Here is a 21242-nt window from a genome sequence, read left to right on the forward strand (position 1 = left end):
CTAGATCTGTCCTGGGGTAGCAGGTTTCCCATCCAGAAACAATGCGCAGGCCAGATTGGACTGCTCCTTGTCGAGCCCCCTTTCCTCTCTGGGGGCCAAGGCTTGTGGTTCATTTCAGTGCTTCCAGCCTGAGATACTCTGGGTTCTGCCTTGAAGCCTTGGGTGACCTCAGCCTTGCACGTAATCTCTGGGCCTCAGTTTCCTATCTACCAAAATGGACACAATTCTGGCGCCATGGGGCTTCAGAGGCTCAAGTGCCTCAAGGATCTCCGGTGAAAAACCGCTTTAGTTGCAGTCAGAATAATTAATAAAATATTGTGGCTAGGGCGGGAGCGAAGGAAGTGGGCGGTGTCCGGCGCGGAGGTGACAGCTGGCTGGAGAGGTGGAGCCAGGGAATGGGGAGGGGGGCGGGACGGGCCGGAGCTCCCGGGCAGAGACGCACCCCAGGAGCCGGCCGTCCGCATCCCACACGCATCAGCCTCCTCGAACTATGAGCCGTGAGTCGGACCCTGAGGCCCCCGGGGAATCCTCTTTGCTTCCTGGTGGAGCTTCGAACGCCAGGCTCAGCCCTAACCTCTCTCACTCTGCAGGGAGGAGTCGCCTGCTCCGGTTCCCGCTGCTCCTGCTGCTGCTGCTGCTGCTGCCGCCGCCCCAGGTCCTGCCCGTGGACACCCAGACCCCGGGTAGGCGGCTCCCTCCTGGCCCCCGGGAAGCCCCCAGTCCTGCGCCTTCGCCTGGCCCCTCCCCTTGCTCTCCCCTGGGGCCGGCCCAGCTTCCCCTTTCTGCTCTCGGTGCCAGGGATGGGGAAGGGCGCCGAGGCTGCCGGTAGGAGAGGGGCTCTATGAATACCAACCGCCCCCCCCCCCCGCCGCCGCCCCGGTGTGTGGCTTTGGCTAGGGCGCTACAGGAGTTTTTCGAGGGGAGAGGGCCGACTGGGATCTCTTGCCCGCGTGAGAAGGGACAGCCCCTCTCCAGCCCCCTCACCTGTTCTGGGCCCCTAGCTGTCCAACCCCGCCCCAACAACCGGGCTGTTTTCTGCGGGGTCCGGGGGTTGGGGTGGGGGAGAGGGCTCTTTCCCAGGAAGCAGCAGGCACCAGGGGGAAAGCCCGCTGGCAAGTTCTTTCTCTCCAGCCTCTAACTTTCTGGGGCTCCATGGGGATTCTCAGCCCCAAGGGAGAAGACCTCTCTTGGTGAGGGTCCTGGGTACACCAGCCCTTCTGGCAAAGAATGGACGTGGAAATACCTTTACAGAGCTGGGTTGCTTCCCTGAGGTTTAAATCCTTTGCTATGAGGTCCCCCTAGGACAGGTCATTTAGGCTCAGGGAGGCGCCATTATTTTCTCTAGCTCCTACAGCAGATGGTGGGCTAAGGGTTTGAACTTGAATCTGTCTTACTCTAGGCACTTTGCAAGGTGTTTCCACAGAGTGCCTCCCCACTCCGCCATGCCACTCCCCTGGGTGGACCCCGGTTTCATCACCCAGAAGATGATGGGGAAAGTCAGATCCTGTAAAAGTCCACCTCTCCTGCCCTCCACCATGCATGTACCAGGTTCCTGGTGAGGGAATTCAGCTCCATCTCAGCCAGCCTCCCTCCCCCCGCTTACTCCTGGCGTGTGTGTATGTGTATGTGTGAACGCATGCAGGTGTGTAAGGCCTGGACATAGCTTCTTCCACCACCTAGCTGTATGAGCCGTCCCCCTCTGGGTCTCCATTCCCATCTGTGAAATGGGGGCAAGAGAGGACAGGAGTGGGGGTGGAAAGAGGGGTCTGAGCTTTCTCTCCTGATGTGGTAGGGATTTGGGGCTCAGAGGAGAGGAGAGGAGAAAGATGTCTGCGTGGACTGTGGATCAGACCAGGTTTCCTAGAGGAAAGCGTTGGAGTGGGTAGCATTTGGGGAAGCCAGGAAGAGGGTGGAGTGTGCTCCAGAGTTTGGGTAGGAGCAAAGGCCCAGTAAGTGGGAAGAAGACAAAGAGGGCTCGTGTGGCCAGCACTTTTCAGTTTATAAAGCCCAGCTATGGACCTCCACTTTGTGGTGGTTCCAGCAATCCTGCCAGGGAGATGTGTCAGACCCATTCTACAGAAGGGAGAGCTGAGGTCCAGAGGGGAGAGAGCCCAGGTATTTGAGATCCCCAGCAGCAGAGCCAGGGGCTGATCAGGCTGCCCCAGTGACTGGACTTGCCAGCCCCTAGATTGGCGTACCACTTCCTCTGGGGCCCCATCCTGCCCCCCAACCTCGCCCACTCCCCCCACCCCCCAGGGTACAAAGGCCTGGCCTGCCTGTCTTCCTCTGTGTCGTCAAACACCCAGCAAGCCCAGCAAGGTCTGTGCCATTTTGTTTTTGTCTTTTTGACTTATCTTTATATCATAAATGTTTAAATAGAATTATTCTTTTCACTCCACAAACATTCCCAAGGGCTTGATTTAAGATTTTGGCTGGAGCTGGAGGCAGGGAGCTGGGAGGGGCCCACCATCTCCCTGGGAGTCTGAAACGCCAACAGACTGTCCTCCGAGGGGGGCAGGGCCATGACTGAGGGACACACAGGGGTGTGTGAAGCTCGGGGGGTGGGGGAGAGCAGGTCCCTATCCAGTGTGAGGAACCCAGGGGGGCTTCCTGGATGTGCTGATATCTGCCCTGGACCCTGAAGGGGGTGGTGAGTGGCCGCAAGAGGGACTTTACCATGAGGCTTTACTCTGAGACTCTGTAAGGGCTTTCTGATGGAAGCACCGGCAGAGCTAAAGCCTAAATAAAGCTGGGACCTGGGGAGGCAGACGGGAGCATAGTGAGCAGTAGGACAAGAGGCATGTGCTGGCTGGCGAGGGCCTTTGAATGTGGGTAAGGAGCCAGGACTCGGGCCCAAGGGTAAGTGGGACGGGTGACTTGGGGCTGAGACCAGAGGCCAGGCAGCCTTTAGGGAGGGCTGCTGCAAGGGACAGGGGAAGAGCGGTGGTGAACTGGGTACAGGGCCTCTACTTGTCCTGCCAGTCCGTGAGGGAACTGAGGTCCATGAGGCCTGGGCCTTGGCCCGGAGAGCCAGAGCCTGTGCGTGCCCTCAGAGGTACAGTTGAGGCTGACCCCCGGGAGATGAGGGCTGCAGACTCCCCTGGGGGCAGGAGGCAGGGGAAGACATCGCTTCTGCTTCTCATGGGGGGAGGAGATTGAGTCTGAATGGGAGGGCAGGGCCGTGCCAGGGGAGTCTCAATGCTCAAGTTCACCCAGCACCTGGACTTGGCTTAGTGTTCTCTCCTGGGCTAAGGAGATGGCACAACCTGGCAATCAGAGCTCTGTGCCAGCAAGAGGGACATGAGGCAGTTAGCCCCGGCACACGGCGGGGGACCCTGGGCTGTTCCAGGCCTCCCTGTGGCCTGCTGCCCTCGTATCTGCAGCCCCAGCTGGGTCTGAGGGCCCGGACAGGGCTTCCTCTCCTGCTGCCTCTTCCAGCTGTGAGCCCAGCTCTTGGGGCCTGGTGTGGGGGCGGCTGGCCTCTGCCTGCTGACCCGGCTGGGTGTAGGGGCTGGGGCCCAGGCCTGGCTAGTCAGGGTCTTCTTATTTATTTATTTATTTATTTTTCCTCTCTTTGGCTGAAAAGTGCCTGAGCTTCTCTAAATATTATTCTTAGGGAATTTTAGCTGAGCCTCTTGCTACCCGGGGCCTCTGCATCCTGAAGGACATAGTGTTCCCCCTTGGTGCCCAGAGCCCTAACTCCTGGGCGGGGGGACGTTTCCTTGCTTGAATCCTCAGAAAGTTCTGGAACCAGGCAGTACTAGATAGTCCTCATCTGTGGGAATATGGGCAGGATGAGTGGTCAGCTAACTCTCCCTATGGGGGTACCTTGAGGATTCAGTGAGAACAGGGTGGGGGACTCATGGTGATGCAAATAATGGAAATATCTGGAGACTGGTATGCTTGACCCAGAGTAGAGAAGAAGGGGAGGCAGGAAAGGAGGCATCTTAGAGCCTGCCTGCTCCATCGCCTTTCTGGGATACGTAGGCAAAATGAGGCCCAGGGAGTGGAAGGGACTTGCCCAAAGACACAACCAGTAAAGGGCGGCCACTCTCTCGATCCATTTCCCCAGCACCCGCTTGTCCCCTGGCCCTGTGCTGGGACCTCGGTGGATTCGGAGCCTGCGTCTCCCCTGTTCTCTTTCTGGATCGTTTATTACACAGGGCGCCCTCCACTGAGCCCACCCCTGAGCTGGCATGAAAGCATACCGGGTTTAAGTTAGACTGAAGGGAGGCTTTTCTGTGTGAGGAGTTCCAGAGCTCTCGTTGCGGTGGGGGATGGCAAACCTCATCCTTTCCCTAGATCCGGGCCTGAGAACCTCCGGGGCAAGAAGAGAGGAAAAGAGAAGGGAGTCCAGGCCTTGGTTCTGCAATTTCAAAGCTGTGGGGCTTGGGGCTGGTCTCTTATGAGTGAACCTCACATTCCTCCTTCGTGCCACAGGGAGTCTCCTCCATCCTCCTGGGAGCGCTGGGCAGATAAAGAGTGGGGGAGGCGGGGCGGGGGAGGCAGTGGGGATGAACGGCTGAGGAGTGGTTGCTAGAGCCCCAGATTTCCTGGCAACTGTGATGGTCCAGTGAGGTCAGGCTCACCCCGGGCCAGAGGCACTCAGGCTCTTCTCTGCCCACCCGGACACCCTGGGACCCCAGTGGCAGCCGTTGTCCTCACTGGGGAGAGTATTTCCAGCTCTGGGCAGCTGGTGTTTATGGAAAGATCATGGAGGAGGAGGGAGGGAAAGCTGGACAGCAGGTCTGGGAGGGAGGAGCCTCCATCGGACACAGCGTCTCTTGGCCAGAGAGGGATGTGGGCAGGAGCCCCGGGCAGAACTCTAGGGCAGGAAGCGGGAAGGCTCCAGGCTAGCCCTCAGAGCCAGCCACCAGGGCTGGGAAGGTGAGGGAGGAGGAACTGGGGGAGTTATGGCCCCCTCTCCTGGGGCCTCCTGGTGGTGAGTGAGAGCATGGAATGGGGCAAAGGACATTCAGGGGAGGTTTTCTGGAGGAGCCAAGGCAGGAGCAAGGTGTGAGCTCACTGGGAGGGTCAGTTGGCCCAGGAGGGGTTTGTTAGGGAAGAGCAGTGGTCTGGGCGAGGGACGGAAGATCTTATGGCTTTGGGGCTTGGGAATGGGGCCACACCTCTTGAGGACCTTTGTAGAGCCCCGCTGGAATCAGGAAGGGGATACACCCAAGAGAAGGGCTGGGCTTTTAGCCTGGTGCCTGCTTTGTGGTAGGACGGATCCGTCTGCAACAGAGAACCTCCTGTGCCAGGGTTGGGAACCAGGCAGCGGGGGGGGTCTGGGGCCTCCTGGGCAGGTGAAGTATTAGCAGGTGGGCAGAGCGTCTAGGGCAGGAGGAGTCAGTGAGGAGAGTTCCAGAGCCCTGAACCAGCCGGGGCGATTATCCACTCCCCCTTCTTGGCGTTTCTGGGCCTGTGGCTGTGGGAGGGGAGGCCGAGTCCTGTCTGCTGGGTCTGCCTGTGTCAGCTTGATAAGGCCATTCTGTCCAGCCCTCTTCCCGTTGGCCCTTTCCTCCTGCAACCCTACACGGCTCCACAGAGATGCCACTGTGGGGCCCTGGGGAGTGGCTGGGGCTTAAGCAAAACTATTTGCATGATTTGTGTGATTCTCTTCTTACTCTCTGGCACTCCTGGGTGTATGGGGAGGGGGGCGTGGGGGTGTGGCTCTCAGTCTCTGCCTGGGGTCATGCCCTCTATCACAGTACCCTTCTGCTGCCTGTTGCTACCCTTTGGTCCCCGGTAATCAGTTGTACAAGGAATAGGAGTTCCCTGTAATATTGGTTCTGAGCTTAGATGAGGAAATGTGTTTGCTCAAGGGAGTCTGGTGTTTTCTGTGTGAGGCCAGGGAATCAGGTCCTGCCAGGATCCAGGGGACCTGGGTCTGCAGGAGGCCCTGCTCTGCTCCGTGTTCTTGGTCAAGGCTTCGCCTCTCCCCATGCCTCAGTTTCCTCACTGAGCTGTAATGAACACCAAATGAGCTCTGAGAAGTCTCTAACTCCGCTGTTGAACAATCACTCAAGCAGGGAAGGTTTGAGCAAAGGGACTGTGGTCAGCAGGACCTGTTTAGGCACCAAGAGGGACTTACTGGTGGGGATTTCTCCAGGAGGCAGGAGGGCTGATGCCAGAACTCCACACACCTCCTCAGGAGATTTTTCCAACCCTAGCTCTCCTGTTTCCTTGGTCCCTGACCTTCCTCCAGATCCTAGAGCCCAGAATCCACTCTGACATGGGCCAAGGCTGGGCTTATCAGGAACAGGGGCTGAGGCATCCAGGACTACCCTCAAACCCATACTCTGTCTGCGGGGATCTGGGAAACTTCTTTCCTTGCTCTGGAGTGTCCCGTCCAGCAGGGGGCGGTGGGAAGGAAGTGAAGGGCAATTGGTCTAGTGTGACTTGCTGGGTGACCTGTGTGGGGTTCTGCTTGTCTGGCCTCAGTTTCCACATCTTCAAGTGGGCATAAAGATTCCTGCTCTTCCCTCACTTCTGCAAAAATAGAGGAAAGATGGGCGATCCCGTCTTCCTAGTGTCCAGGTACCTTGAGCTTAGGGGCTGGTGCGAGAGAACCCAGCCTTCCTTATCTCTTTTCTGAACTCCACAAACCCTGCCTTTGGTGCTGGGCTCTGACATGACTGGAAGTGAGTGCTCTAGAAGCCTGTGGCTGCAGCATCTTGTTAGCTGTTTGCTAACCTCTGGTGTCATGGTTGGGGTCTGGACTCTTCCCCTGCCCAACTCTGATGGTGGTAAGGAGGAGGGGGGACTTCCCCTGGGGGCCCAAACTTCCCTCTGGAGACCAGAGCAGGGCCCAAACAGGGCAGGGCCGGGGGCTCTTGTGCATAACTGGGGGAACAAAGAGGACCCCAAGGTGAACCCTGAAGTCCAGAGAGGGCCCCTGAGTGAGTTAGGACAGAGCTGTGACTTGTGGCCCCACACTTCCCCATCAAGAGCAGGACGGGGCTTGGGGGTGTCTCTAGCGTGGTCTCTGATCTCTGCTTCTCCCCTGCAGTGAACCCCTGTTGTTACTACCCATGCCAGCACCAGGGGATCTGCGTCCGCTTCGGCCTTGACCGCTACCAGTGTGACTGCACCCGCACGGGCTATTCTGGCCCCAACTGCACCATCCGTGAGCTGGGCCTTCTGCCCCCACTCTTGTCCTGGCCCCCCTTGCTCCCCTGGGCTTATCTGGGGCCCCCCCCCCCCCATTTCTGCCCTCACCTCTGGCCTACGCTCAGTCCTCCTTACTCACCTGACTTTGACTTCTGACCCTCCCCCTGACCCAGCCACAGCAGAGCTCTCCCTTCCAGCCCACCTCATGTCCTGGCTCTGCCCTCACATCTGCTTCTGGCTCTGTCGTGTGTCATCTCCCCCGGGCTTCCATCCTTGCCCTGCCCTGTATGTTCTGCCCGGTTCCATCTTGGCCTTATCTCCAGTTCCCGTCTTCCACCCCAGCTCCTTCTGGTGCGGCCAGGAGGCCCCGGCTGAGTGGTTCCCACTGTCCCTGCAGCCGAGCTGTGGACCTGGCTCCAGAATTTGCTGCGACCCAGCCCCTCTTTCCTCCACTTCCTGCTGACGCACGGGCGCTGGTTCTGGGAGTTCATCAATGCCACCTTCATCCGTGATACACTCATGCGCCTGGTACTCACAGGTGGGCGGAGAGCAGAGCCCCCTGGATCTGGGGAGCAGGAAGTCCTGCCAGTGCTTGGAATTCTTAACATTCGATAAGGACATTGGGTGGGGAGACTATGATGCCAAATTCAACAAGCCCAACCCAAGACGAGGCAGGGAAGGGGGGTAGAACTGGGGATGGGAACCCCCTTGTCACCACTGTTTTTGCCCTCTGCAGCGCGTTCCAACCTTATCCCCAGCCCCCCCACCTACAACATAGCGCATGACTACATCAGCTGGGAGTCCTTCTCCAATGTGAGCTATTACACGCGTGTACTGCCCTCTGTGCCCCAGGACTGCCCCACACCCATGGGGACCAAAGGTAATGGAGACGGGGTTAGAGGCTGGGTCTAGGGGTCACGGGAGAGGCTCTGTCCTTTTTGGGAAAAAAGCGGGTGGAAGACCATTATTGACCCATTTCCCAGATGGGTGGACAAAGCAAGACATATGACTTATCCAGAACCACAGACAAGGACAGGGCTGGGGAAAGAGGACAGGAAAGGGTGGTGGAGATTCTTGCTGATGTCATCTAGAAAGTCAGAGCACAGTCAGACTACTGCTTCTGTATTTCCAGGGTGCTTCTTTGCTTCAAACTTGTCTCCTGAATCAGTGGGATTCTGCCAGAATGGGGGTGGCTTCCAAGCTGAAATGGAGGAAGGAAGGAATAGTGTGCTATTTGTTGGGTGCTAACTCCCTGTTTGGTTCTTTACTGATGTAAATATCTTGCCCTGCTTCACCAGTGTAGCTTACACATAAAGTCAGAGGTTTTTCCTTTAGTTGTCTAAGAGCCCACTTGGTCTCATTGGCAGGAGTCCTTCCTTTTAAGTCCTTCTTCCTACACCATCTTGATTGCCCCCAAACCCAGGGGTTTAACTCAGTTCAGAGGCATGAAATCTGCTTCAAGTATAGAGGGGACAAGAGAGGCTTTGGTCCGCCACTGCCATCACTTTCTGCCACATGGTGTCGCTGTTGAACACCTGTCCCCTGCAGCCCTGTGGTTGCGCATTTTTGCTGGCTCAGAACCTGGCATATGTCCTGATGTCCTTCTTTGGGTCTCAGAGGCACTCTTCTGGTGGTTTGCACTCGTATGTATACCGACTATACCTACCAGATAGCTGGGTCTTGCAGAGTTTCTGGACTCTGCCTCACTTTGCAGGAACCAGTCCTTGCTCAGTGACAATCTGAGTGATGATTCCAGGTTATATGGTGCAGACCACTCCCACCAACTTACCCTCTGGTGAGTTTCCTCTGGATGCTTGATCTCCTTGCCTGCCAGAGGAAAGCAGTCGGCCCTCTCAATCCAGAGAGGTTCTTTTGATCTTGAACCTTCAACATTGGGCCTCACTTGAGGTATTATGAAAGGATGTCTTTACTGAAACACATAAATTCAATTATTCCTTTCCTTGTGACCATTGGATACTGACTCATCTGACATTGCCATAATTAAGGAAAGAAGGCTTTTTTTGTTTGTTTTTTAAAAGATTTTATTTATTGTGGCACCTGAGTGGCTCAGTCGTTAAGCGACTGCCTTTGGCTCAGGTCATGATCCCAGCATCCTGGAATTGAACCCTGCACTGGGCTCCCTGTTCAGAGGGAAGCCTGCTTCTCCCTCTCCCACTCCCCCTGCTTGTGTTCCCTCTCTTACTGTGTCTGTCTGTCAAATAAATAAATAAAATCTAAAAAAAGAGAATTTTAATTACTTATTTGAGAGAGAAAGTGTGAATGACAGGGAGCATAAGTGGTGGGGGAGGGGTAGAGAGAGAGGGGAAGCAGACTCTCTACTGAGCAGGGATCCTGACATGGGGCTCGATCCCAGGACCTCAAGATCATGACCTGAGCCAAAGGCAGATGCTTAACTGACTGAGCCAGCCAGGCGCCCCAAGGAAGTCTCTCTCTCTCTCTCTTTTTTTAAAAGATTTTATTTATTTATTTGACAGAGATCACAAAAGGCAGAGGCAGGCAGAGAGAGAGAGAGAGAGAGAGGAGGAAGCAGGCTCCCTTCCGAGCAGAGAGCCTGATGCGGGACTCTATCGCAGGACCCTGAGATCATGACCTGAGCCGAAGGCAGAGGCTTTAACCCACTGAGCCACCCAGGCGCCCCTCAAGGAAGGCTCTTAATACTTATTCTCATGATGAAACACCTGCTTCAAGATGACCTGTTGTCTCTACCCCAGACAGAAAGACTGGCATCTTTTAAAATAGGCTGGCAAACTCCAGCCCGCAGCCCAAATTCAGTCCACTCCCTGTTTCGTGAATAAAGTTTTATTAGAACTTAGTACACTCATTTGTTTAGGTCTCATCTAGGACTGTTGTCCTGCTAAAACAGCAAAGCAGAGTAGAAGGGGACAGAGATCATATGCTGGCAAAGCCTAAAATATTGACTATCTGGCTTCTTACAGAAAAAGTTTGGAAGTTCGTTGATTTTTGATTTATAAGACCCTATCTCATCAGTTCTCAGTCATGTTCACATGATCTCATGCACTCCTCAAAATACTACATAAAATAGGTATCATTTGCCCTATTTTACAGATGAAGACTTTGAAGCTCACAGACATGAAATGACTTCTCCATGTTCACACAGTCAGCAGGTGGCTACCCGGTTTCAAACATAGGCTACCTTGCTCAAGGGCCAGGGAGTCCAAGTTCGTTCCTTCCTCCCTCCCTCCCTTCCTCCGTTCATTCCTTCCTTCTTGGTTTATTTACTTTTCTTTCTCCTTTCTTTTTGGTTAACTTTTTCCCAAAGTTGCAAACACGCACAGAAGTTGAGATGTTTCCCTCTCTTCAACACATACCCATAATTTGCCTATCTTATTCCATCTACCCCTCTTACTTTTTATGGAGTATATTGAAGCCAGTTCCTAATATCATGCCGTTTCACCTGTAAATACTTCTAGGGTCTTTTGGTAGAGAAGGTGCAAGGGGCCATCCGGTAAGAGGGAAGGCTGTTCTGGGATTCCTGTGTAGACCGGTTTGGTCCAGTGAGCCCAGAAGGCCCTGGGGTGGGGAGATTGAGGCAGGAGGCAGCTACTGCCCCTTCCCACCTCCCCAACCAGGGAAGAAGGAGTTGCCAGATGCCCAGCTCCTGGGCCGTCGCTTCCTGCTCAGGAGGAAGTTCATACCTGATCCCCAAGGCACCAACCTCATGTTCGCCTTCTTTGCACAACACTTCACCCATCAGTTCTTCAAAACTTCTGGCAAGATGGGTCCTGGCTTCACCAAGGCCTTGGGCCATGGGGTGAGTACCTAGGAGGGGCTCAGGACCTCTCTGGACCTAACTTAACATGTGCAGGTCATTGCTGCGGAGGTAGCACCTGGTGATCTGAGCAGACTCTCTTTCTGTCCTCAGGTAGATCTTGGCCACATTTATGGGGACAACCTTGAACGTCAGTATCAGCTTCGGCTCTTTAAGGATGGGAAACTCAAGTACCAGGTAGCGCTGGGCTTGTGGATGGGCGGTGGGGGAGGCCTCCTGTGGTCTTCCCTGGCAGGAGCTGTTGGAGGCCCTGAGTGGTGGCCTAGGAGGGCCAGATGCAGGAGCTGGAGGTGTAAACCCTGGGAGAATGTGCCAGGCAGGAGAAGACATGACCTTTCATGTTATCCTGGGAGGTGGATTTGGGCCTCGGTAAGAGAGGGATAGTTGCACTCTGCATATATACACTGAATTTTCCCACCATATCATTTGGATGCTATGATGCGCCTGGCACAGGTGTCTGAGCAGTGACCATGACAGTTAATGGGCCCTGACCTTCAGGCCCATCAGGAACCTCACCCAAACACCAGGGTGCCACCTTCTGTCTGCGCTAGCACTGGAAACACAACGGGAACAACATAGGTCATTAAAATTTCTCTGGTGACCACATTAAAAAAGGTAAAAAGAAACAGGTGAAATTGATTTCAGTAATATATTTTATTTAACCCCATGTATAGCCAGAAGATGATCATTTCAATGTGGAATCAATACAGGAATGGTTAATACAATAATCTCGTTTTTTTTCATGCTAGATCTTCAAAATCTGACCTATATTTTATATTCACAGCACATTTCAGTTGAAAAAGTTGCCAACTCTTCATTGGAGATATCCGATCTGTGTCTGGATTTCATAAAGTTACAGCCGAAAAGTAGATTCACGTGCCCAGGTTGTTCTGAGCACACTTGATGGTTTTCCAGCTGCTGAAGGCTCAGTTTTAAAGACTGAAATCTACATTAAGTAAAGTTGCAGATTAAGGTCTTCACTCACACCAACACCTTTCTAGCGCTCAGCAGCTCTGCGTGACTAGTGGAGACTATATTGGGTCACACAAATCTAAACAATGCAAAGCCTGAGCAAAAAGGGCACAGCTGAACCTTTAAGGCAAAGAACGGTTCTTGGCATGTTGTTCCCCCACTCCCAAATGAAAAAGCTGCCATATTTGGAGACTTCTCACCCACTAGGGAGAAGCCACGAGAGTGATCAGAGATTGGGGCAGTCGGAAGGTCAGATAAAGCAAGAGCAGCGGGGAGGATGGGGCGGAGTTCAGGAGGCCAGGATGGGGAACGGGCTTTCCAGGCGGGCAGTGCCTGGACTTGGAGAAGAGCAGGAGCTCTTCTCATTCAGGAGCATGGCCCCTGAATGAATGCTGGTGAGGGTGGAGAACACCTGTGGGGCGTGTTTAGGATTTCAGCCAAGAGCAGAGAGAAAACTTGGAAGGGTTTAAAGCCAGGGCACGAGACTACATTTGGGTTTTGGAAAGGATTCCTCTGGCTGTGGTCCTGGGACAGGACTGCCTGGGGGCAAGGGTCGACAGAGGGAGCCACTGCCGAGAGGGGTCAGCATGGAGAGGAGGGTGGGTGAGATGTGGGTGGGGGCAGTGGGATTGAGGGAAAGGGACCCGTCCTAACGTCCTAAGAAAGACTTAGGTACTAGAATCAGAATCAGACCATCTTGGTTAGGGAGGCTGGACAGTTGCTCTGGGTGTTCCGGGAGCTGTAAGTAGGGAGAGTGTCAGCGGCAGGTGCCGGCTGCCTGCACGTGCACCCTGTCTGCGGGTTGTCAGGTGGCCCCATCCCGCAGGTGCTGGACGGAGAGATGTACCCGCCATCGGTGGAGGAGGCGCCTGTGCTGATGCACTACCCTCGGGGCATTCCGCCCCAGAGCCAGATGGCCGTGGGCCAGGAGGTGTTTGGGCTGCTTCCCGGGCTCATGCTCTATGCCACGCTCTGGCTGCGTGAACACAACCGCGTGTGTGACCTGTTGAAGGCCGAGCACCCCACCTGGCCTGATGAGCAACTCTTCCAGACCGCCCGCCTCATCCTCATCGGTGAGGACTCCAGCCCAGGCCTGTCCTGGAAGGTCACGCCCTCTGTCCCGAAGAGCAGGTGCTCGGGGGATGGGGAGGAGAGAGAGCTGGGATTAGACCCAGGCTCCTCTGCTTTCTAGCTATTAGATTTTGACCAGGCCCCTTCTGCTGTGTGAGCCTCAGTTTCCAAATCTGGATATTAGGGATAATGATGGTTGTAATTATTTATTGGGATGCTGACAAGCACTGAGCACGTAGGAGGCCTTCGGAGAATGGGTGGCCGTAATGGTTGATCATTAGCTGAGTGACTTGCCGCAGAGTTGATCAGGCACCCCACTCTGTTTCCCCATCTCCTGCCACAGGGGCACACAGTGACATCCCCAGCTTGTGTACGTCAGACTCCAGCCTGTCCACCTTCAGGAAGCCTTATGTGTCTGCCCTGTGTGTGTCTGCCTTCTCAGAGTTTGGAGCTTCTGGGTGACTCAGGGACAGGATATTTTTGTGTCCCCTATGGGGGCGAGTCTGCAGCCTAAAATGTCAGATGGTTTCCTGCCTGGGAGCTTGGTCTCTGACACCCCTGGCCAGACCGTGTTCATTCTGAGTCACCAGTGATCCCTTTCCCCTGCCCCTGGGCATCACTGGGCATGGCTGGTCCCAATTATATTGCCTGATTCACTAGAGCCTGGACGAGCCAGGCATCAAAGATAGGAACAGCCTGAGGAAGGAGAAGAGGCTGGTTCTGAAGCCCCAGCATTTCGGAGACTGACCAGAGAGGGCAAGGCTGTGGCTGGAGACTGTCCGGCTTATAGCCTGGAGTGGAAACTGTGGCCAAAGGGGATGAACCTGTATATCCAGGGCTTTGGTTAATCCTCCCCAACAACCTTACTAATCAGATACGATTGCCCTTGTTGTGAAAATTAAGATTCAGAGAGGGTCAGTGAACTCTCCAAGGCTGCTCAGCAGAGGGAGATTTGAGACAGGCCCTGGCTGCGCTGGGAGCTCATCCTTCTTACACCACATCCCAGGGGGAGCTCCTTCCTGAGCTTAAGGGGGGTCCACACGCCTACACTTAGCACTCCTCCTTTCCGCTTGCATGTGGTCATACTCCCAATTATGCCGGGCCCTGGGCCAAGCAGCTGCTGTCCACTCTTCCCAATGGCCCCAACTGTAGTGTTGTCACACATATTTTACAGAGCAGGAAGGTGAGGTTCAGAAAGATGAGGAGACACAGCCCAAGCTTGAGGGGCGGTGGGGGGCTGGAAATGGTGATGCCAGGCTCTGGACCTTGCTGATGGCAAATCTCATGGCTCCAGATCAATTTGCCAGAAGTCAGTTTGTCTCGGAGCTAATTGGCTGAAATCACCAGTTTCTTTTCCTAACTAGATAACCCATTTTCTTTCTGTTACGGAATGTTGGATCTGTTTCTTCCCCGGCTCTTTGTGCTGTAGCTGGTTACTGAGAGGACAAGGGAAAAGCTATTCCTGAGAATTCTGATATGTAAGAACTTACGGTGGCCCGGTCCCTGTGCTTCCCTGACACGTGTCCCAATCCTCCCTCCCAGGGGAGACCATCAAGATTGTGATTGAGGAGTACGTGCAACAGTTGAGTGGCTACTTCCTGCGGCTGAAGTTTGACCCAGAACTGCTGTTCAGCTCCCAGTTCCAGTACCGCAACCGCATCGCCATGGAGTTCAACCAGCTCTACCACTGGCACCCGCTCATGCCCGACTCCTTCCACGTGGGACCCCAGGAGTACAGCTATGAGCAGTTCCTGTTCAACACCTCCATGCTCGTGGACTATGGGGTCGAGGCCCTGGTAGACGCCTTCTCTCGCCAGAGTGCTGGCCGGGTGAGCCTCTGCGGAGAGTGTGGGGAGGGCAGGTGGGCGTGGGGAGGGGACAGACCTGGACCCAATCCCAGTGTTCTTCTCCGTTCCGTGGGGCTGGTGTCCTCCGACATTCCTTCCTCCGTTCCTTTACTCCTCTTGTTCTTTTCTCCGTTCCGCTGTACCAGGTGCTGGGGATAGAGTGTCAAGCAAGATCAGACGTGGTTCTTGGGTCCTTGTCCCTTTGGCACTGACATCCTGGGGAGGAACTGTAGTCCCACAACAGCTAACATCATGGGAGCACTTGCTCTGTGTCAGGCGCTGGGCCAGGTGCTTTTCTGATGTTATCAGAATTATGAGGGCACATGGAGAGCCACAGTCCAGAGAGCCCTCGGGACTCTGGGTACTTGGGGAGGAGGCTTGGGTCTCAGAGTTGAGAGCTGTAGATAAGGAAATGAGGTCTGAGCAGAGATCCAAAGGGTGGATAGAGCTCTCCCAGGGAAAGAGATAGTGTCAATGGCCGGGGATGATCGTGCTCTGGGGGAGGGGACAGTGTGGCGAGGGCCTGGAGGTCAGAGGGCATGGCAATTTGAGGACCATGAAGACATTCAGGGTTTGGTAATACGTGTGAAAGTGTCTTCACACAGTAGGTCTTTATTGAATTACAGGCCTCTGTTATGGACTGAATTGTCCCCACCCCCCACCCTATGTTGAAGTCTTAACAACCAGTGCCTCAGAATATGATGTATTTGGAGACTGGGCCTTTGCAGAGGTGTTTACAGTTAAATGAGGTCCAAGGGTGGGCGCCTACAATGACTGGTGTCCTTACAAGAAGAGGAGATTAGGGTATAGATGTGCAGAGTGGGAAGACTTAGGGAGAAGAGGGCCACTAATGAGCCAAGGATAGAGACCTCAGAATGAAACCCCCCCTTGCTGACACCTTGATCCTGGACTTCTGGCTTCCAGACTGTGATGAAATAAATTTCCATTGTTTAAGCCACCCAGGCTGTGATATTTTGTTATGGCCACCCTAGCAAATGAAAAGAGTCCTTTCCCTGGAATTTCTAACCAGCTCCTTCCTAAATCTCCCCTCCCCCATGCTTGGAAGCCGCTGTCTCCTCTGTCTCAGCTCCCCTCACCCCTGCTTCTCTCTGATCCTTGTTCCCAAGCCCTACTATCATGACACTGTGGCACCACATGGATTTAGGTTTGCCACTGGTAATTTGATTGGAATTAGCATGTGCTGCTACCAGTGGGCAGCTGCTGGCTGGTTTATGGCCTCTGTTCTCCGTGGGGACACAGACATGAACAGAGATGGTAGATTTGTGTTGGACCGTATGGGCATTTTCAAGGAACAGCCATTATGCTGTGTGAAAAGCCCTAGTGTCGTACTTGGCCCAAGGCAGAAGGGCAACAGAAGTGTGTCAGCTCTCAGGATGTTCAAGAGAGCATGAGAAGTGACAATAAAGACCCTCCCCTGATGATTGCCACACATGGCTGCCATCTTGGGGGTTGCCATGGGACCAACACTGTGGTAACTGCTTTGCGTACTCTATCTTGCTCATTCCCCACAATAATATCAGGTGGGTGCTCTTACCTTCCCCATTTTTGCATATGATGCAACTGAAACAAGTAATTTGCCCAAGATTCCTGCCTTAGTTTCCCAGGGCTGCCATAACAAAGGACCACAAGCTGAAGTTATTTTATTATTTTACTTTCCTGGAGGTTAGAAGGTGTGGACAGGGCTGTGCTCTCTCCGAAGGCTCCTGGTGAGCAGCTGCTCCATGCCATTGTCTTAGCTCCTGCTGGCTACTGGTAATCCTCTTAGACACATCACTCCACTATGGAGTCTCCCCGAGTCTCGTTTTCTCTATTAGGACACTAGTCATTGGATAAGGATCCCTGTAAGGAACTATGATCTCATCTTCACTTGATGACATCTTTTGCCAAGTAAGGTCACATTTACAGGTGCTGGGGGTTAAGACTTCACCATATCTCTGGGTGGGGGGAGGCACAAATCAACCCACAATGGTCCCACATCTTGTAAATGGAAGAGCTGTTTATTTAAGCTATGTGTGTATACACTATGGTTTTCATGGCAAGACTTCAGCTCCCTCCCTGCTAGCTTATGACCACTCCCCACCCTGGATTCTTGGCAGAAGGAAGGAGAACCAAGAGTCTTAGTCACCTATGTTCCCAGGAGTGGCTTTATCTGGAATGAATGGAGTGACGTGATACTGTGTGTTCCTACCATCTGGCTCTGAAGTTCTCTTTCCTAATGGTGGTTGGTTAATAGTGGTTCACTTTTCTTTTTTAATATTTATTGTGTTATGTTAGTCACCATAAAATACATCATTAGTTTTTGATGTAGTGTTCCAAGATTCATTGTTAATGTACAACACCCAGTGCTCCATGCAATACGTGCCCTCCTTGATACCCACCACTAGGCTCACCCCATATATACAATAGAATATTACTCAGCCATCAGAAACGATGAATACCCAAATTTTGCCTCAACATGGATGGGACTGGAGGAGATTATGCTGAGTGAAATAAGTCAAGCAGAGAAAGTCAATTATCATATGGTTTCACTTACTTGTGGAACATAAGGAATAGTGGTTCACTTTTTAATTACTAAATTTTTGTTGACGCTCGATGCTATGATACAGGGAATGAAAACCAATACCAAAACACTCTTTAGCAGGAGCCTCTTGAAAGATAAAGCATCTGTATTCTTTGATAAGAATGGATTTGAAGAATGCCATAAAATTACAGCCCCCAAAACTAATATCCTTCCATCCTTTTGTTGCTCATTTGCTGCCTCAGAAGCCCTTCTACCCCTCCAAATTTCACTTCCAGAGCCAGAATGCCCTTCCCCTCTGCTTGAGCTCCTGGCTGGTGCCATGCTGGCCATCTTTTTTTATGGAATCCTAGTTGCTGAACCCAATAGTTGCAGAACCTTCTGTATCGGGATGTTGGGATTCTCACCTAGATGCAAAGGGTTGGGGAACAGTGTGGCCGGTGAGCCACTGGAGAGGTCTTCCTGGCCCACTGCTGCTTTAATGATGAGAACGCGAAGACTTGGGGATGTCCCTGAGAAAGCATGACAGCAGCAGAGCTGGGGCTGGGTCCCCAACATGGTGGCTGCTGGGCGCAGCCATGTTCTGTCTGTGCCTGGACAGACCCGATCTCCTCCCCCAGCACAGTGTAGCCTTGCTCTCAGACTGCAGCTATGTTTATGTCTTGGCAGATTGGCGGGGGCAGAAACATAGACCACCACGTCCTGCACGTGGCCGTGGAGGCCATCAAGGAATCCCGTGAGCTGCGGCTGCAGCCCTTCAATGAGTACCGCAAGAGGTTTGGCATGAGGCCCTACACGTCCTTCCAGGAGCTCACAGGTGAGCTGCTGTTCCTGGAGGTGGCGTGGTGATACCCCCCAGAGCTGTGACTGCGGGGTTCACAAGAGGTGTGTGAGCGCCATGCTTGGGGGGTTGGTATGAGGGCGGTGAGGGGAGAAAATGACCCAGTTGGGGAAAGAAAGTGGCTTCTCACCTGGGTTTGAAGGAGATAAATAGGAATTTTCTGGGTGGAGAATAGGGGGGAAAGGATTCTATGAAGAACAGAGAGTACAAAGGTACAGAGGTCATAAGGAATGCGCCTGTTGGGGAGAACAGTGGTGGGTATGGCTGGAGCAAGGTGCTTCTGTGTGGGGAGGGTGGGGATGGGGATGGGCGCTTGGGGCCCAACTGTGGATTCTATTTGAAAGGATTTGGGTTTTATTCTACCTAGTGGTTCCTAAATACATACTTATGGACCAGCTGCTTAAGAATCATTCGTAAACTGATTAGAAATAGCAAATCCCAGATCTCTGCCCCTGAGGTTCTGATTCTGTAGGCCTGCATGGTGCCCAAGAGTCATGTATGTGTCTGTGTATAATATATATACTATCTTCTTTTCTTTTCAAAGAAGATTCCAGCTGTTGGGCAGCCAAGAGTTTGGGAATCCTTGTTGCAAACCATGGAAGGGTTTGAGCAGGGTGTGACGTGACCTGGGTCCTAGTGCCTTATAGAGGGTGGGTTGGAGGAAATGGGTAGGGAAGCTCTGTGTCTGTCCCCTTTGGTCACTGTCTGTGAACATATGGGTCTCACCAAGCGGGAAGTGAGTTTCCCATAATTTGGTCACTCTTTAATCTCCTGTGACAGTCCAGACGGGAAAAAGGATGCTGTAACTAAATCTCTCTGTTTACATGGTTACATGTAATCTCTGAGGTTACATGACATCTCTGAGTCCCAGCAGAAGGAAGGGACTTGAACCAGCTTTCCTTCTTGAAATCTGCTTGTGGGGGCGCCTGGGTGGCTCAGTGGGTTAAAGCCTCTGCCTTCGGCTCGGGACATGATCCCAGGGTCCTGGGATCGAGCCCCGCATCGGGATCCCTGCTCAGCAGGGAGCCTGCTTCCTCCTCTCTCTCTGCCTGCCTCTCTCACTACCTGTGATCTCTCTGTCCTGTCAAATAAATAAATAAATAAAATCTTAAAAAAAAAAAGAAATCTGCCTGTGAAGCAAGATGGATAGTGTCTCCCTGTTGTCACCACCAGACAGGTCACCGAGAAGAGAGATGAGTTGCTTCAGGTCACATGCTGTCTGGTGGCTGATCCAGGCCCTCCGTGCCTTCTTTAGCAGTGAATTTCTTCCCTAGATCAACCCTGGAGAAGGGTCATTCAGCCAGGCCAGATGTTAGGGCATGTGCTCAATCATTCAATTGCTCTCCTTAAGTCCCATATTCTCCCCAGAAAAAGGTAGGCCTAGAAGCTTCCCTCTCCACGTTGACCTTAACAGTGCCACGTCTCTGACTCTAGCTTCCCCTCCTTTCAGGGGAGACGGAGATTGCAGCCGAGTTGGAGGAGCTGTATGGAGACATCGATGCCTTGGAGTTCTACCCAGGGCTGCTTCTGGAGAAGTGCCAGTCCAACTCCATCTTTGGGGAGAGTATGATAGAAATTGGGGCTCCCTTTTCCCTCAAGGGCCTCCTAGGGAATCCCATCTGCTCTCCAGAGTACTGGAAGCCAAGCACCTTTGGTGGTGAGATGGGCTTCAATATGGTCAAGACAGCTACGCTGAAAAAGCTGGTCTGCCTCAACACCAAGACTTGTCCCTATGTTTCCTTCCATGTGCCTGACCCCCACCAGGATGACGGGCCTGGCGTGGAGCGGCCATCCACAGAGCTCTGAAGGGGCAAAGCAGCAGCTGGAGGGTGGATTTTGTGTTCATCATCCCAGAATGCTGAGGCCGGGGTTGATAGTCTCAAATGTTGGGTCTTTGGTTTGGCATCGAGAGTATCAAAGTGGACCTTTAGAACTTTGTGTCTCTCACCCATTACCTGGAATATCGTGGTCTTGTTGTTATTCTAGAATGCTGAATTCCTGGTGGACCATTTAGAATGTTAGGAGGGATTCTTCTTTGGCATGCCAGAACATGGGGTTCCTGGCTAACAACCTAGAATATCACATTTCTGGTTGACTTGGGACATAGGCATTCTAAAATGTGGAGCTCCTGATGAAATCATCTAGAAAGGTAGGGGATTCTTATTTTGCATTCTGGAATTCTGGGCGGCCCTCCAGAATGTTGATTTTCTGATTGGCAGTTCAGAATGTTGTGCTGCTCCTTGCTGTTCCAGAACAGAGGCTGGTAGGCCAGCTCAGTCTTGATCTGAATGCCTAGAATGGTAATTTGATTCATTTTCCTGTTTAGTGAGATATCCACAAAGCAGGAGAACCTGTGATCTAACAAGAATTCATTGCCCACATCTGTACCTGAACCAAGGGGGCAAGAGGGCTGGGTGTTCTTCTTGGGACCCTGACTTAGACTCTGGACTAAGGAGATAAAGAGCACAGGTGGGCTTTTCCCAGCCATTGATTGAAAGCCACCAGAACTGTCGCCATCTTTGTCTTGACTCATGGCAGCTGTTTCTCATGAAGCTAATAAAATTCTTTTTCCAAATTGCCTGCTCTGTATTGCTTTTATCCCTTTGCTAGAAGCAGAGGCGACACCGGAGTGGCCCCACTCCTAGCTGCAAGCTCAACATGCTGGGGGTTGCAGCATGAGACCTTTCACTGCCCTGGAACATGTCATCGCCTAGCCTTTCTACCACTGGTGCTCCACTTCCTGACGTGGGTCAGGCATTGCCCTTCACAGGCTGCTCTCCTAAAATATACACTCTCCTAAAATATACACCAGGGGACAGACTCTTCGATCCCCACCATCTGGTTAAAACAATTTCCTCCCTTACAAAGCATCAAGGGCAGAGAGGAGGGGTTTCTAGGGAGGAGGGCACTTACTGTGTGTCAGTTTTCCACATTTAATTCTCATTTATCCTCACCCAAGAGCATGAAGTATGTGGTATGATCCCTGTTTCAAAAATGAGGGAGCAGAGACTCAGGATGGTCCAGCAACATGCCCCACAGGTGCCAGAG

The 21242-nt window shown here is 53.1% G+C and overlaps 1 protein-coding gene across 3 annotated transcripts; it reads left to right on the forward strand.

Moving 5' to 3' along the window:
• The first annotated feature begins 441 nt into the window (after positions 1–441).
• On the forward strand, positions 442–20769 carry LOC111145816 (prostaglandin-endoperoxide synthase 1). Of its 3 annotated transcripts, none has more exons than XM_022501066.1 (11): positions 442–497; positions 591–683; positions 7013–7129; positions 7511–7651; positions 7850–7993; positions 10725–10906; positions 11018–11101; positions 12723–12969; positions 14510–14796; positions 18023–18170; positions 19645–20769. In XM_022501066.1, exons 1-11 carry the CDS (start codon positions 491–493, stop codon positions 19998–20000), a joined length of 1806 nt encoding a protein of 601 aa, XP_022356774.1. In that variant the 5' UTR covers positions 442–490; the 3' UTR covers positions 20001–20769. The 3 variants fall into 3 exon arrangements, with proteins under 3 accessions (XP_022356774.1, XP_022356772.1, XP_022356773.1); XM_022501065.1 differs by adding an exon at positions 714–719 and having other exon boundaries at positions 491–683; XM_022501064.1 differs by having other exon boundaries at positions 477–701.
• Positions 20770–21242: the final 473 nt, after the last annotated feature.

The sequence above is a fragment of the Enhydra lutris genome, unplaced genomic scaffold, assembly GCF_002288905.1.
Source record: "Enhydra lutris kenyoni isolate GAN:26980312 unplaced genomic scaffold, ASM228890v2 scaffoldscaffold13, whole genome shotgun sequence".
NCBI lineage: Eukaryota > Metazoa > Chordata > Mammalia > Carnivora > Mustelidae > Enhydra > Enhydra lutris.

Coding starts and splice junctions, on each gene's coding strand:
- LOC111145816 (XM_022501064.1), top strand. CDS start 491: ATGAGCCGTGAGTCGGACCCTGAGGCCCCCGGGGAATCCTCTTTGCTT. Junction 702..7,012: donor GGGTAGGCGGCTCCCTCCTG/GCCCCCGGGAAG, acceptor TCTCCCCTGCAG/TGAACCCCTGTTGTTACTAC. Junction 18,171..19,644: donor GTCCTTCCAGGAGCTCACAG/GTGAGCTGCTGT, acceptor CCCTCCTTTCAG/GGGAGACGGAGATTGCAGCC.